Here is a 12428-nt window from a genome sequence, read left to right on the forward strand (position 1 = left end):
GCCTGTGAGCAAAGGCCTCTGGGGACCCAGGACTCAGCCCACCCACCAGCCCTGGCCGGTGGGAGATGCTCAGGGGAGGCCCCTCCCCTGAGGACGGGGCTCCACAGCAAGCTGGGTGCAGTGCTTATAAGAGAGGTTCCAGGGGCCAATGGGGGAGGGGAGAGGGATGAGAGAAAACAGGCCAGCGGGAACTGAGGGTCAGGCCCAAGAGAAAGAAGGTGCCAGGAGGCCCGGCATCTGTGAGTTAGAGAAAATCATGATTAGGGTGGGTATGTGAGCGGGTGAGGTCATTTCTGAAATCAGAGCCCTGGGGACAGAGGACTGTTCTGGGGGAGAGTGTTGGGCAGACAGGCACAAACGAGGATGGGTAATGCTACAGAGTAGGATGGCCGGAGCTCTGTTCAGCTAGAGGTTTTCAAAAATGTTTTAAAAACAGGAATGCCCTCTGTGCAAATAGAATCTTACATGGAAGTGTGAACAAACAAAACAGATAAAAAGGTAGCACTTTCTGGTGCCCCTGACAGAAGCCCCTGAAGGGCCCAGTGGTCCCCGCTGGAGCACAGTTTGGAGAGCTGAGTCATATCATCGTCCAAAGCGCCTCAGCTCCAGACAGAACTCAGAGATGCCCTCAGCCTGCAGCTCTGAGTAAGGACAGGTCAGGTGGCTGGCCAGGGTGACAGAGCTGGCAGGAGGAGGGTGGGACGGCCATGGGTCACTGATCCCTCCTCCCCCAGTCAGATGCCTGGTCCCCTAGTCTTAACGCTGTTAGTGGAGGGCCTGGCCTAGGCCAACAGAGGCCCCGGCTCCTTCCCTTTCCAGGAGGGACCAAGGCTGAGCCAGAGGCTCTTTGGTTAGAAACTAAGACTGACTTCAGTGAGGAGGGTGACGGATTGGGAGGGGGCCCTCCGAGGTCTGGGAAACTCAGAGGCCCTGGTCTGGGTATGGGAGAGAGCTTGGATCAGGAAGGGCAGGGTTTGCCTCAGCCCAGCAGGTCTGCCAAAGGACTGGGAAGGCAGTTCTGGTGGGAGGGAGGGCGCTTCCCAGGAGGCAGGGGGAGCCGTGCTGCGGTGGGGGCTGTGGGCCCAGCTGCCATGCGACAGGGGGAGGGGCAGGGCCAATCCAGGTCGGGAAGGACGAGGGGAGCCCCGCCAGCAGACCCCTGCTCTGGTGGGAGAGTCTGTGGTGGGACGGGCACCGTCCGCTGGCCCCAGTGTTACTGGCCCTTGGGGATGAAAGGCTCTCCCTCCCCAGGCTCAGGATGGGGGCCTGGGTCACTGAGGCAGCGCTGCATCCTCTGGGAGCTGGGGCTGTCACTTGGTGCAGGGGTGAAGACGTCGTCGGTGCCTGGGGACGAGAGCTCCTTGGTCCGCATCACGATGCCCCTGTCGTCGTCCTCGTGGTCCTCCTTGGCCACCCTTCCTGGATCCCGGCTCAGCCCCAAGACCTTGCCCTTCAGCTCCTCGTTCACCAGGTCCACAGACTCGGGCGACTGCGGGGAGGCTGGGTCGATGGTGATCACAGGCAAGTCGGCCTTCGGCTCATAGGCCAGCGGGTCTGGGGACAGAGAGCCAGGCACAAGCTGGCTTGTGCCCCTGAGCCCTGCCCAGCGTGCGCCCCACCTCAGCCCGTGCCAGCAACTCCTACAGAACCTCAGCAATCCTGGCGCGCTTCAAATCACTCCACAGGGGCCTTTCCAAGCCCCTGTCAACACAGCAGATTGCTCTTCCTCCCCTCGGACTGGGGTCTGAGAGGTAGGACTGTGTTCCCCTCCTCAGCCCTGGGGCTTCCATAGGAGTCCCTCCTCAGACCAAGAATTCAGGCTCCCTCCTGAGTCACCGGGTCCTGGAAGGCCTGCCCTTGTTTTCCCCACATGCTGGTGATCCCAACGGTGCAGCTGCCCCCGGCCTCCCTGCCAGGCACCCGGCTCCACAGCATGAGCCCCACGTGGAACGCTCTGTCCCTGGGGAGGACAGCAGGGCCACTCTTCTGCCCCCTTTGGTGAACCCCCAACTCTACCCGATGTAGGAGGAGCTTGGGAGGTCAGGGAGGGAGCAGCCCGTCCTCCCCGCGGGCTCTCTGAGGCCCATTCCTGTTGCAGCCTCATCCTCGAGATGGTGGCACTGTGTGCCCAGCCTTGAGGCCCCTCGCCCAGCACCCTGCGCCCTGCCTTACCTGAGCCAATGCGGGCCCGCGACATGGTGGGCGAGTCCAGCTTGTGGGCCGGCACCGTCAGGTAGTTGTTGATCTGACAGAGGAAGGGCAGACAGGGGTGAGCATGCGCGGCCCCTCTGGACGGCACCCAAGGCCAGCGGCCACACCCTCCTTTGGTGTGTCTGGGGTGCCCGCTCCCTCTCTGCCCGGGCCAGTGCTAGGTCCTGAGGGCTTGGCCCAGCCTCTTGTCAAGCTCTGCAACCTCCGGGGTGGCCTTGAACACCCCCCTCGCTGCCCCGCCTCTCCCACGGTGACACTTGCCCAGACTCTAGCTCCAGCCCACACCTACCCCTGAGGTACAGACCCGGAGAGTCAACTCAGGAGTGTCACCTGGGCCCTGGACGGCCCCCAGGTATCTCAATGCAACACGCTGGAACCGAACTCAGCTTCTTATCCTCCTTCAAAAGCTGTTCCTTCCTTGGTGTCCCCTCTCTCAGCCACCACTCCCGACTACCCCAGTGGAAGGCTAGACGTGACCCCTGACGCCTTTTCCTCTTCCCTCAGTCCCCCCTCAGTATGGTGACCAAGCCTTGCTGCTTCCACCTCCTAAATGTCCCTTGAAGCTACCTGCTCCTTCCCTCCCCCCGCCACTGCCCTAAGCCGGGCCACCCCCACTGCTCCCCATGTCGTTCCCTTGCTTAGAACCCTCCTTCGTGACCCTCCACGCCCTTGGAATAAAGCCCAAACCCTAACACCATTAACAAGCTTCCTGGAAAGCTGAGCCCCCTCAGTCTGTGGTCAGGAGCTTATGCACAGCTTCTTCCTTCCACCTGGACCTCCCTCTGCCACACTCCCTCCCCTGTGGCTCTTCACCCTAAGCATACGCTGATCACTTCCTTGTTCAAGGTGCTCAGGGCCCCTTGCACTTCCTGTCCTGCAGGGGCTACTGCAGGAGAAGCTCTGTAAGGGAGGGGCTGGGCCAGTTCACCACCGGATTCACAGAGGATACTCTGATGCTTGGCGCTTAGGAACCGCTCCACAAATGCTTCCTGAACAAATGAATGAAGGCGCGTGTGCCTTGCGTTGTGATTTGGGACAGGGCCCTTTCCCCTGGGCCTTAGTCTTCTCACTAGAGGGGTTAGAGCACATGGATAGACTCTTCTAGCTCTGATGCCTGAGGACACAATGGGGAAGGGGGCCTCTTTGCTGCTCTGAGTGGGGAAGAGGGAGAGAAGGCAGCTTTCTGGAACCCGCCCTGGGGCTCAGCCTTTGAAACAAGCGGAGGAGGCCAAAAAACCAGATCCGAGTGGCTCTAGCTCCAAAAGGGCCTGGTGGTGGCGGTGCACGAAGAGGAAGAACCCAGGCTCCCGGAGAAAGGCGGGAGCCAGCTCCAGTCCCAGACGCACCTTCTGCTCCAGTTGCCGGGCCTTCTGTCTCTGGAGCAACATCTGGTTCCAGGCCTCCTCGTAGGGGTCTGCCACCAGCGTGTGTCTGTTGTAGGACCGCAGCTGTGGGAGGAACAGTTGTCAGGCAGGGCAGGCCCCAGAAGCTGGGCCTGGAGGGGCTGGGCGGCTCTGGGCGTGTGGCGCGGGGCTGGAGCAGAGAGGGGGCGGAGGGGCTCCTCTGCTGTAGGGGGGCCGGCTGGGGAGCAGCTCCTCACCCGCTGCCTGGTCTTCTGCAAGTTATTCCTCAGGATTTTGCGGATCTCCTCTTCCTTGTCCTTGGACAGTGCTGGCAGGATGCGCTCGGCAGGCAGGGACTTGGGGTGGATGTTCCTGGGATAACGGGGCACAGATGAGAAAACTCCTGGGACCCTGGGGCCTGCTGGGCTGGGCCAGAAGGGTCCCCCCGGGATGGCTGGGGTGGGGGGTGGGCCAAGCCTCAGGTCCTCAGTGTGGCCCTGCAGCTCTCCCGCCCAGCCCGGTAAGATGCCCCAGGGGGCCTGCTCCAGGTGCCTGTTGAGGGGTCAGTGCGCCTGCAGAGGCTGCCAGGGTTGGCCACTAGCACTCACTGCATGGAGACGGTGGAGACGGCAGAGGGGATCTTGCCCATGCCCCCACTTTCCACCAGCTCGATGGCCTGCTTCATCTCCATCTTGTGGTAGAAAGCGATAAGCTGGGGCTCCTTGGAGCGCTCGCCAGCTATCAGACACTTCTTCACATACTTCTTATTAAACCGATTGAGCCTGGTGGGAGGAGGGAGGACAGGGATGAAGCCACCTCCTGGGATGGGTTGATGCCCAGGCCCCGGGAGACCCTTTCCTGCCCCTCCCACCCTCCTGCCCACAAGGCCTGCCACCTACTTGTCCTTCCAGTGGTGGTGGCCGTAGTGGCCACAGATGTCCTCGATGCCTGTCAGAAGGTGGTCCAGGAACTGAAACGGGCCCAGGGCCAGGTCAAGCCTTACTACTGGGCTCCTCCCCTACCAAGACTTCTGAACGGGCGCCCCCTTCCACCCTAGTGCAGCTCTGCTCAGCCCAGCCCTATAGTTCCAGGACCAGCCAGGAGGTGGCACCTATACCTCACTCATCCTGAACCCCAGGGAAACCTCAAGCCCTCTGGCCACCGGGGCCCGGCTGAGACCCCTTCTCTGAACCCACTTGTGCCGATGCCTGGGATAGGTTTCTGCAGAGGCAGAGACTGCGTGACGCCCCTTCCTCAAGTTCTAGGCTGCTCATATCACACCTCCCTGTGGTGTGACCTGGTGACCTCAGGAGGCTGAAGGACCACCGGGGCACTGGGATGAGGGAGGAGGGGCTGACTGAGGGCATGGACGCGAGGCCTAGCTGCTCCCCAGCTTCCGGAGCCTCCTCCTGCAACACAGGGCCCAGGCCCAGCTTCCAGTACCTGAGTGTGGATCTCCTCGTTGATAGAGCGCTTCGTTTCTTGCTTTTTCTTCACAGCCAGAAGGTCTACCAGGGGCCGAATGGTCATGCCCTGGAGGGCAGGTGGGTGTCAGGCACTGTAGCTCTGCTACTCTGGCAGGGAGGCCACAGAGGTACCCCACCCCAGGGTCCCTGAGTCTGGGATGCCCTCTGCTCTGAGGTCCCCAATCTCCCAACCTCCCAGCAGCACTTACATAAAGCAGGTCCTTAAGGCCCGCTTCTTTCCAAAGACACAGCCAGCGGTTTCACAGCCCATCCAGCCGAGTGACTCACACACAAGGCATCTAGCCCAGGTCAGGGGTCAGAGGGCCTGGGTTCAAGTGTGAGCTCCACCACAGATGCATTCTGTCACCCCAGGGAAGTCAGGCCTGGCTAACAGGGAGGACCACCTCTGCTCTGCCCCCCTTGCAGGACTGCCACCCAGGAGGACCTAGTAAGAGCAGCAGCAACTAATTTAACTGCATACTTGCCATGTGCCAGGACCAACTGTGTTTTACTAGGATTAGCACTTCAATACCCACAATGACCCTAAGAGGTAAGCCCATTCATTATCCTCATTTTACAGATGAGAAACCTGAGACTCAAAGAGGTTAAGTAACTTCCTAAGGTCTCACAGAAGTAGTAAAGCTGGATTCAAACTCAGGCAGGGAGGTCCCTACCTCAAAGCTGCTTTCATTAAAAATGGGCTTGGTAGGGCTTCCCTGGTGGTGCAGTGGTTGAGAATCCACCTGCCAATGCAGGGGGCACAGGTTCGAGCCCTGGTCTGGGAAGATCCCACATGCCACGGAGCAACTAAGCCCGTGCGACACAACTACTGAGCCTGCGCTCTAGAGCCCGCAAGCCACTACTGAAGCCCGTGTGCCTAGAGCCCGTGCTCCCTAACAACAGAAGCCACCGCAACGAGAGCCCGCGCACCACAACGAAGAGTAGCCCCCACTAGCTGCAACTAGAGAAAAGCCCGCACGCAGCAACTGAGACCCAATGCAGCCAAAAATAAATAAATAAATTTATATTTTAAAAAAAGGGCTTGGTAAACCATGAGCATATACAACTGCAAAGTCAAGGTGGAAGCAGGGCAAGATGACAAAAGAGGCAGTCCCCTCTGCTTTTAAAGGACAGAAAAAACAAGTCCAGCCCGAGGAAGTTTCCTCTCTACTGTTTTTTCCCGAGAAGGCAATGATGTTTCCCATCTAGGGCCTGGCCAGGATTAGTGTCCAGGAAAGATGGAGGGGATGGTAGAGAAACAGAGGCCCAGACAGGGTGTTTCTCACTTGCCCAAGGTCACAGGTCAGATAAGGAAAAGCAATTTACATCATCTCAGGCTTGGCTTCCCTGGGGACTCTGAGGGCGGTGAGGCTCTCAGCTAAGTCTGGGTTGTTTAAATGCACAGGAATCACGGCCAGCAGGCTGGAAGGATTCTTCAGGATCATCCAGTTCAGTCCCCTCACTTCACAGATGGGGATCTGAGACCCAGAGATGGCAGGAGAGTCCCTCCCGGGGTCACACTGACAACAGCAGAGCTCTGGCTAACTCCAGACCTCCTGCTGGCCAGCTCAGGGACCTTTCCAGTTCCCCATGTTGCGCTATTATTCCCATTTTACAGATGCAGAAACTAAGATCCTAAGACATTAAACCACTTCCTTAAGCTCCTACAATGAGCATCACGGGCCTGCTGACTGGACCCACTCCTCTTAATGCTATCTGGATCCCTAACGAAGCTAGGCAGCAGTCTGGTTACTTTACATTCTGATTGGTCACTTTTCAATGACGCAAGATCACAACTCTCCCTTTACAGTTTAGGACACTGGGGCCCAGAGAGGGGGAGTGGCTTGTCCCTGTGATAACTGCACTAGCTATCAGTGGAGCTGGGACTAGAACCCATGGGCCCCCTCTTGGGTCATGTGCTTCCTCTTTCCTGCTAGAGTCAGGGTCCCCAGGCAGGGCTGCTCCACCCTGTCCAGCACCTGCACAAAGACGGTGAAGAAGATGACGGTGATGATGGCCGTGAGGAACAGGTCACACATGGGAAAGTGCTTCTTGTCCAGGAGGTAGCCCAGGGAGAAGGCGATGGCCCCTCGCAGGCCCCCGTAGGCAATGATGAACTGGTCCTTGGGGGTCAGCTTCACGATGCGGAACTTGTTGATGAACCAGGTCAGACCCAGCACGCCTGCCGGGGAGGGGAAGAGAGGAGTCAGGCTGTCCCAGACCCTCCTGGCTTCTGCAGCAGAGAGACTTCTCTGTCTGGAGGAAGCCTCCACTAGTAAGCCCACCCAGCTCACTCATTTCTCGGGTCCCTCGGCCCAAGATGCTCCAGATCCCTCCATCCAAGAGCTGGGTGGATCTTCAATTTAAGGGGTTCCCTCAACCTGGATATATTTTAGAGACATTACAGAGGCCTCCAGCGGCTGGAGGTCAGGAGGGGGATGGGAAAAGAGATGGCCACAAGTTGATACCTATTAAATATGATGGACCTACTTTTCTGTGTGTTTGAAATCTTCTGTAATAAAAAGTTATTTAAAAATGCAGAGTTCAGAGTCCAATCTCAACCCACAGAACCAGAATTTCTGGAGGATTAAAGGGGTTTCAAGACAGTGCAGCAAGTAAATGTGACGCCCAGACCCAACCTCAGAGAGGAGGTGAGACCCAGAGCGGGGAAGCCGTGCAATCACTGAGGTAATGTGTGTCTGGCAGCTGAAGCAGCGGCCGAGGGCCTAAGGCCTGGTCCCCGTGTGCACCCCAGGCTAGCAGCAGAGGTTGGAAGGAACTGCAGGCAGCTTTGAAAGCGCTAAAGTCCAGACACTCACAGACCTGGCTCTGTGGGCCTCCACTGGCACATCATGACTGTCTCCCCAGAGATCACGGATGCACCTCAAGCACGTCCCTCTCCCCTCAAAGGCCCATCATGGCCTCAGCACTGCAGACAGCAGGAGTGGGGAAGCCCAGCCAGGAGCCAGCCCCAGCCCCTCCACCCAGCGCACTTCTCACACACACACAGACACACACACAGCACCCACCCCCACCACGCACACACACCTCCCCTGGCTCGGGCCCGGGACCTCACCCAGCACTCGGGCGATGAGGCAGAAGAGCAGGGTGCTGATGACAAAGGTCCAGTTCCAGTGGTGGGAGCCGGCCACGGTGGAGACGCCGAGGAAGATGAAGATGAGGGTCTCGCTGACGCTGCTCCACATCTTCAGGAAATACTTGATGGTCGTGTGGGACTTGTGGGAGATGTTGGCCTCCACATAGGGGCGCATCACCACTCCCGAGGCAATGAGTCTGGGGTCAGGGAAGCGCGGGGTTCAGGGTTCAGAGTCGAGCTGCACCTTCCCAAAGCGCCTCCACAGCCAGGGAGGTGGACAGGTGCCTGTCTCCTGAGCTCCCCTCACAAGCCAGACGCCCCTGCGGGCTTCGCACACCTGTTCTCACTCAATCCTCTCACCCAACCCTGTAGACACAGGCATATTCTTGTGTTTTCTAGACGAGAGATCTGAGACTTGTAGAAATAAAGTCGCCTGCCCACGGCCACACGGCCAGCGAGTGGCAGAACTGAGACGCAAACGAAGGGCTGCCCAGCTCCTAGGCCTGTTCCTTCTCCCCGAGGCCATGCTGCCACTCCACCTTACAGAAGTCAAGTCTGCGGCCTCAGGTTTATCCCCTCGAGCGTGGTGGCCCTTTAACCTGTGGGGGTCCCCACGGGGAGCTCTCTTCCGAGCAGCAGCCCAAGGCCTCCCAGCCTGGTGCCCACACCTGGGCCCCATTCCTGCTGGCCCAGCCTCCTCGCGGTCATCCCCAGTGGCCCACACTTCCAATGGCCTCCCCTACTGTGAGCACCTTTGCACCTCACTGCCCCTCCACACTTCCCTGGCTTCAAGACCCGTCTGGGGCCTCAGGACCTCCAGGACCCTCGCTTCAAGGGAAGCCTGGAGCCTCCCTGCTGGGGCTGCTGAGGGCAGCAGCAAGCGTGAGTGACTGTGTCCGGCTACCACCAAGGGGTTCCCTTTGCGACAAATGAGGGGAAGAAACAGCTGGGCTGAGACTTTCCAGAACCTTAAACTCAGTGCTTCAGGGGCAGCCCTGGGACCTGGAGTCTGAATCTGGGGCCTGGGCGCTGGGTAGCTCCCTTTGACCCTACAAGCCTGGGGAATCTGAGTTGGCAGCCCCCCACGCCACGCCCAGACTCACGCCATGATGCCCGACAGGTGGAAGAGCTCGGCTGACAGGTAGGCCATGTAGCTGTAGAGGAAGACGAAGAGCGGCTCGATGACGCGGATGTGGGAGGTGAACCGGGAGGTGAAGGCTGCGATGACCCCGTAGACCACGCCCACAAACACCCCGCCCAGGGACACGACGAAGAAGCTCAGGAAGCCGAGGACGATGTCCACGATGCCCACGCGGTCGTAGTTGGCAAACTCCTCAAAGAGGTGATACAGGACCTAGGAAGAGTGCGCAGGCTGGTCGGCAGGATGCCCCACGGCTCCCTGGGGTCCACCCAGGGTGATCCTATCCCCTCCGCTGACCACGGCCATGTGGTAGCAGAGAAACCCTAGCACCAAGCAGGTGCCAAAACCACCGGCCTCGGGGCCAGAGGGTCTTCGGGCCTGCGACGTGCCGTGCAGGTGAAGAGCACAGCTCTGCGGCCAAACCACCTGGGTTGAAATTCTGGCTCTGCCGCTCCCCAGCTGTATGCGTGAGGCAAGTTACTCAATCTCCCTGTGCTTTAGTTTTCCTGACCAGAAAATAGGGGCAATAGTCCCGACTTTACAGGGCTATTGTGAGATTAAATTAGTCGATGAAGGCAAAGTGCCTATCACAGTATTAGCTGCTACTGCACCAAGTTCGCCTCTCATATCCTTGCCTGGATTTCGGTTTTTCCTTCGGCACAAAGCAGGGGGAGTTCAGCTAATGAACTAGGACAGGACCTAACTGCTGAAGTTCTCTGAAAATATACACGGCCAGGCCATACACACCTGACTTGGACTGTCTGGAAGTGGGGCCCAGAAATCTCTGCTCAACGGGTGGTTGCAATGACCCACCAGGTTCAGGCACTGTGGGACAAGACGCTCTCCATGGCTTCCCCACCTCCGGGCGGGGGAAATAAACGGTCATTGCAACACTGCCATCAGACCTTAAGTGGCACGTCGTACGCCGTAAAGCGCCTGATCATGGTCATGCTGCTCGACACACCACAGCCTGAAGAGGCAGGCAGGCTATGGATGCTTGTTCCTTTGCTAAACTTAGGCTCAGAGTAGTGAAGCGACTTGCCAGACGGCCCCCAGCCCAGGAGCAGCAGAACCGGGCCTAGAGCTTGTTCCCTGACAGCCGTGGACGGGGCCTCCCTGGGCATTCAGCTTGGAGGTCCTGCCCCCTCTTAGGTGCTGGCTGCTTGGCCTGCTCCGAAACAGCTCTACCTAGAAACCAGCTGGGGAGTGTCCAGGCCCGGGGGACACTGAGGGAGTGGGGAAGAGGACCTGAGGGTTCCTGAGACAGAACCCTCCGAAGCCCCCAGTACCTGGGCCGCACCTGGAAGCAGGGCACCTTTGCTCCAGGGCAAAGGCCTGAGGCCACTCAGCTTGGGGCAGCCTTCAGCTCTACTGTCTGGAAAATGGGGCACTCACACCCATGCCCAGAGCTCTAGAAAGGGCCTGACTGGGGCTAGGCAGGAAGGGGAGATGCCAAGCACCGGCCAGTCCCCGGTGCTGCCAGGACACAACCGTCTGGGAGACAGGGCGGGGCTCCGGTGAAGGACAGCAGTGCATTCTCAGCCCTGGGCTACCTAAACTTACTCCTGGCCTGAGGAGATCCATGGGCCCCTAAAGTGCATACCACCGGGGCCAATGGGGCAGGCATAGAGGGCGAGGTGCTCCTTTCTGGCCTCGTACCACTGTCACTGGGACTAGAGCAGCAGAGGAGCATGCTGGTAAGCGTTTGGACTCCGGACTCAGACCGTGTAGATCTGAACCCCAGTTATATCATTTACCAGCTAATATGACCTTGGACGAGTTCCTTAGTCTCTCAGTGCCTCAGTTTCCTCACCTGGAAAACTGGGGGAAATTACCATGCTAAGCTCATGGAGTTTCTGTGCAGATTAGATGAGACCACACGTATTCCGACAGGAAGTACTCAGTGAACGCCAGCGATTACCACCAACGCTGCCACCGTCTCGGGGAGGTGTGGCCGTGGCCCGAGGTGGCTGGACTGACGCATCCACTCTTGTAACCACGCCCCGCTGCTCCCCAGTAGTGCCAACCTGAACCCCGACACCCAGAGCCTCTGGGGAGGGCTTCGTCTCTGGCGCTCACTGATTTTGCAGACATCAGCGAGTGTGACTCCTGTCAGAACCCCCGGGAGGATGACAGGCTGAGCACTGCAATCCCTGTTACAGATGGGGCAACAGGCTGGTGTGGTAACCCGGGGCAAGAAGAGACAGGACAGACGCCAGCCTGCTCAGGTCAGGCTGCTGCTCCACCAGCCTCACGAGGAGCTGACGAGGGTGGCGGGGAAGGAAGAGGGAGAGGAAGCCCAGGCTGTCAGCAGCCGACCACCACCGTCTGTCGCTTCTTTCAGGTGCGGCTTCCTGAGTGGCTGGGGGGGAAGTGGGAGTGTGTGTGCGAGCGTGCACACGTGTCCTTGTGTTTTCCTGTGCAGGCAGCTGCTCTCTGAGCGGTCCAGCTAGGAGGGGGGTGTAGGTGTTTTCACAACACAACCTGAGTGTGCCCATACACGTATCTGTTTCCTGAGGAAGCCGACTGGGAGGAAGGGTATGTGCAAACATATACAGCCTTGCCACGTGCAGACCCTGCAGTAGGGGGTATCTGTCCTCGCTAGACCCGGAAAGAAAGCACTAACTACTCTGCCACTTTGCAGCTGTCAAAGGTGAGGCCCAGAGAGGTACAGTCACTTGCCTAAGCTCACACAGTAAGGAAGTGGCCAACCCAAACCAACCCACTTGTCACCTTCTGTAGGTTTTAGAGGCAAGGTCCCCTTCCACAATTGCTGCCCTCGAACTCTGCACAAATTAAACTCTAACCTAAGACGCAGCTAACATGAAAGCCGAAATGCCCCTCAAAGACTAAATGGTCTATAAAGGGTAAACTGAGGTACAAAGAGGACAAGTAATTTAACCAAGATCACACCACAATCCATCAGGGACAGAGCATATGACCTGGTAAGGCCAAGAGCTCAGGCCCTGGAGTCAGACAGACCTGGCTTCTAATTTTGGTTCTATCATATCCTAGCGAGTAATTTAACTTCTGTGAGCCTGATTCCTCCTTTGTAAAGTGAGAATAATAAGCACCTCCTAAGGTGGTCATGAGGATGAAATAATCCATGTCCAGTGCCCGTCATGATGTCCACACACAGCAAGCAGGAATGGACATTTGCTATCTTATTA

General features: G+C 58.4%; 1 protein-coding gene across 1 annotated transcript in view; it reads right to left on the minus strand.

The window, feature by feature from the left end:
• Positions 1 to 328: 328 nt before the first annotated feature.
• Positions 329 to 12428, minus strand: part of SLC9A1 (solute carrier family 9 member A1) — a 49495-nt gene continuing 37395 nt past the window's right edge. The window contains exons 3-12 of the mRNA XM_065873139.1: positions 9221 to 9471; positions 8097 to 8314; positions 7000 to 7202; positions 4998 to 5087; positions 4454 to 4524; positions 4163 to 4336; positions 3812 to 3926; positions 3558 to 3659; positions 2173 to 2245; positions 329 to 1554 (exon numbers count right to left, since the gene is read on the minus strand). Of these exons, the coding sequence (XP_065729211.1) occupies positions 1214 to 1554; positions 2173 to 2245; positions 3558 to 3659; positions 3812 to 3926; positions 4163 to 4336; positions 4454 to 4524; positions 4998 to 5087; positions 7000 to 7202; positions 8097 to 8314; positions 9221 to 9471 (1638 nt within the window). The 3' untranslated portion in view covers positions 329 to 1213. The remainder of the gene's footprint in view (positions 1555 to 2172; positions 2246 to 3557; positions 3660 to 3811; positions 3927 to 4162; positions 4337 to 4453; positions 4525 to 4997; positions 5088 to 6999; positions 7203 to 8096; positions 8315 to 9220; positions 9472 to 12428) is intronic.

Source organism: Phocoena phocoena, chromosome 1 (assembly GCF_963924675.1).
Source record: "Phocoena phocoena chromosome 1, mPhoPho1.1, whole genome shotgun sequence".
NCBI classification, from domain to species: Eukaryota; Metazoa; Chordata; class Mammalia; order Artiodactyla; family Phocoenidae; genus Phocoena; species Phocoena phocoena.